Source organism: Pristiophorus japonicus, chromosome 11 (genome assembly GCF_044704955.1).
Source record: "Pristiophorus japonicus isolate sPriJap1 chromosome 11, sPriJap1.hap1, whole genome shotgun sequence".
Taxonomy (NCBI): Eukaryota; Metazoa; Chordata; class Chondrichthyes; family Pristiophoridae; genus Pristiophorus; species Pristiophorus japonicus.
The window spans coordinates 159831860-159835391 of NC_091987.1; the positions used below are offsets into that span (position 1 = coordinate 159831860).

Consider the following 3532-nt stretch of genomic DNA (forward strand, 5'->3'; position numbering starts at 1 on the left):
CCGAACCCATCCTTAACCGAACCCAGCTCCAAAAGAACTGAACCCGACCTCAACCCAATTGAACCAAACCCATCCCGAATTGAACCGATCCTGGCCTCAACTGAAGGCGGCCTTAGTAATACCGAACCAAAACTTTCCCCAGCAGTACCAGGCCCCAACTTAACGAACCGAACTGAACCGGTCCCGAACTGAACCGATCTTGCCCTGACCGAAACAAAGCCGGCCACATCTGAAACGAACCCGGACCCAACCGAGCCACTCCACAAACGAACCGATCCCGGCCCCAACCGAAACAAACTCGTTCCCACCTATCCGAACATGGTCTCAACCCAACTGAACCCTGCCCCAACGAACCAACCAACTCGCCAACCAAACCCGACTCCAACTGATGTGAACACAGCACGAACCGCACAGAACCCGGCTGCAAACAAAACAAACTCGGCCCCAACCGAACCAAACACCTCCCCAACAGAACCAAACCCGGCCCCAACCGAACTGAACCAGACCCCAACTGAAGCAAACGCGGCCCCAAATGAACCGAACCCGGTACCAACCGAAGGGAACCCGGACCCAACCGAACCAAACCTGGACAAAACAGATCTAAAAACAGCTCCACACAAACCGAACCGAACCCGGCCTCTACCTTACTCCTCCCTAAACGAACTTAACCCGGCACCAACTGAACCAAACCCGGCCCCAACCGAACAGAACCTGGCCCCAATCGAACTGAACCCGGCTCCAACGGAACCGAACCCGGCCCCTACCTCACCGAAACCGGCCCCAACCAAATTTAATTCGTCCCCAAACGAACCGAACCCAGTCCCAACCGAACAGAAGCTGGTTAGGACCGAACTGAAACAGGCTCCAACCGATCCGAACCAAACCCGGCCCCAACTGAAACCGGCCCTTACCGAAACCGGCAAGCAGCCAAATCGAATCGAACACATCTTGAACAAAACCGAACCTGGCCCCAACCAAACCGTACCCGGACCCAAACAAACCGAACCCGGCCCCAAACTAACTGAAACCGGCCCCAACCGAAGAGAACCCGGCCACAACCGAACACGGCCCCAACCGAACCGAACTAAAATGAAACCGTCCCCAAAAGAAGCCGGCCACAACCGAACGAAACATTCCGAAACGAACTTGTCCCGAACTGAACTGAACTTGCCCCAACCGAACTGAACCCAGCCCAATCCGACCCCGGCCCGAACCGAACTCTGCCCCAATCAAACCTGGCTCCATCCGGACCGAACTTGACCCAAATCGAACCGATCCCAGCCCCAATCGAAACTGGCCCCAACTGAACTGATCCGAACCCGGCCGAAACCGAACCAAACCCGTCCCTAAACGAAGCGAACCTGGCTCCAACCATACCAAACACGGACCCAACCATCCGAACGAGGTCCCAAGCCAACTAAACTGAATCCGGTCCCAACAGATCCCTGCCCCAACCGAACCTGTCCCGCATTGAACCGAACTTGCCCCAGCCGAAATGAACGCGGCCCAAATCGAACCCGGCCGGAACCGAAACCTTCCCGAATCGAACCTGGCCTCAACCGAACTGAACCAGGCCCCAAGCGAACTGAACCTAGTCTCAACCGAAGGAAACACGGCACCAACCGAACCGAACCTTGACAGAACAGAAATAAAAACGGCTCCAACCGAAGCCGGTCGTGAGCGAACCCCAACCCGAAACGAACTGACCCTGGCCCCAACTGAACCGAACCAGGTCCCAACTTAAACTAAACCGGCCCCAACTAAACCAGGCCGCAGCCGAAACGAACCCGGCCCCAACAGAACCGAACCCGGTCACAACCGAACAGAGCCTGGCCCCAATCGAATGAACCTGGTTGGAACCGAAATGAAACAGGCTCCAACCGAAACGAAACAAACCCAGGTCCAACCGAAACCAGCCCGAACAGCAACCGGCAGCCAACCAAATCGAATCGGACCGATCCCGAACTAAATCGAACACGGCCCCAAACGGATAGAACCTGGCCCCAACCAAACAGTACGCGGCCCCAACCAAACCGAACCCGGCCCCAAACAAACCTAACCCGGCCCCAAACGAAACGACCTCGACCCCAACCGAACCAAACCGGGTGCAACCGAACCAAACACGGCCCCAACCGAAACAAGCCCGGCCCCAACTGAAACGAACCGAATACGGGCCCAACCGAACCAGGCACCAACCAAATCGAACCGAACTAGTACCGTTCCGAACTGAACACAGCCCAAACCGAACCCGGCCCCAACCGAAACCAGCCCCAATCGAACCTGGCTCCAACCGAACCGAACACGTTCCCAATCGAACCGAACCCGGCCCAAACGTACCCGGCCCGAACTGAACCGATCGCGACCCCAATCGAAACTAGCCCCAACGGAACTGAACGGAACCCGAACACAACGGAACCAAATCCGGCCCCAACTGGAGCGAAACTGGCTCCAACCAAACCAAACTCGGCCCCAAACAAACCGAATCCATCCCAACCCAACTGAACCGAATCCGGCGCCAATCGAAACTGGCTCTTACCTAACTGAACATGGTCCCAATCGAACGGAACCCGGCCCAAACGAACACGGCCGAAACCGAACCGATCCCGACTCCAATCGAAACTGGCCCCAACCGAACTGAATGGAACACGGGCCCAACCGAAACAAACCGGCCCAACTGGAGCGAACCTGTCTCCAACCAAACCAAACTCGGCCCCAACCAAACCGAATCCAGCCCGAACATAACTGAACAGAATCCGGCATCTCGAACCAGGACCCAAACGAACCTGTCCCGAAATGTACCGAACATGCTGTAACCGAACTGAACCCGGCCCAAATCGAAGCCGGCCTGAACCGAAACCGGCCTCAACCGATCCGAACCATGCCCCAAACGAATCAAACAAGGCCCCAATCGTACCTGGTCCCAAACTCATGCAATCCGGCCCCAACCAAACAAAATCCAGCATCAACCGAACCGAACGTGGCCCCAATCGATCCAAACCCGGCCCGACCGGAACTGAACAGAAACCGGCTCTAACCAAACCGAACCCACCACAAACTGAACAGAACCCGGCCCCAACCCAACTGTTCTGAACTCATCCGTAACCGATCCCGGCCCCAACAGAATCGAACCAGTCCTGAACTGAACAGAAAGCCGGCGTCAACCCAACCGAACCAATCCCTTAACGAAGTGAACCGAACCTGACCCCAAACGAATCCGGCCCCAACAATACCAACCAGAAAACTTCCGCAACAGAACCCGGCCCCAACCGAACAAACCGAACTGAGCCCCTCCCGAACTAATCCAAACCCGGCCCCAATCAAAACTTGCTCCAGCCGAAATGAACTGAACTCGGACCCAACCGAACCTGGCCACAATCGAAACTGGCTCCTGCCGAACTGAACCGAACCAGGCTCCAACCAAAACCAGCCCCAACTAAACCAAACAGAAGCTGGTCCCAAATGAACGGAACCCGATCCCAACCGAACCAAACACGGCCCAAAACCGAACCGAATCCGGCACCAAGCGAACTGA

The 3532-nt window shown here is 56.3% G+C and overlaps 1 protein-coding gene across 1 annotated transcript; it reads left to right on the forward strand.

The window, feature by feature from the left end:
- Positions 1-318: 318 nt before the first annotated feature.
- On the forward strand, positions 319-1185 carry LOC139275629 (DNA-directed RNA polymerase II subunit RPB1-like). Its single transcript, XM_070892802.1, has one exon. It carries the CDS (start codon positions 319-321, stop codon positions 1183-1185), a length of 867 nt encoding a protein of 288 aa, XP_070748903.1.
- Positions 1186-3532: the final 2347 nt, after the last annotated feature.

What these genes read in the sequence shown, in the direction of transcription:
- LOC139275629 (XM_070892802.1), top strand. Translation starts at nt 319, where the DNA reads ATGGTCTCAACCCAACTGAACCCTGCCCCAACGAACCAACCAACTCGC.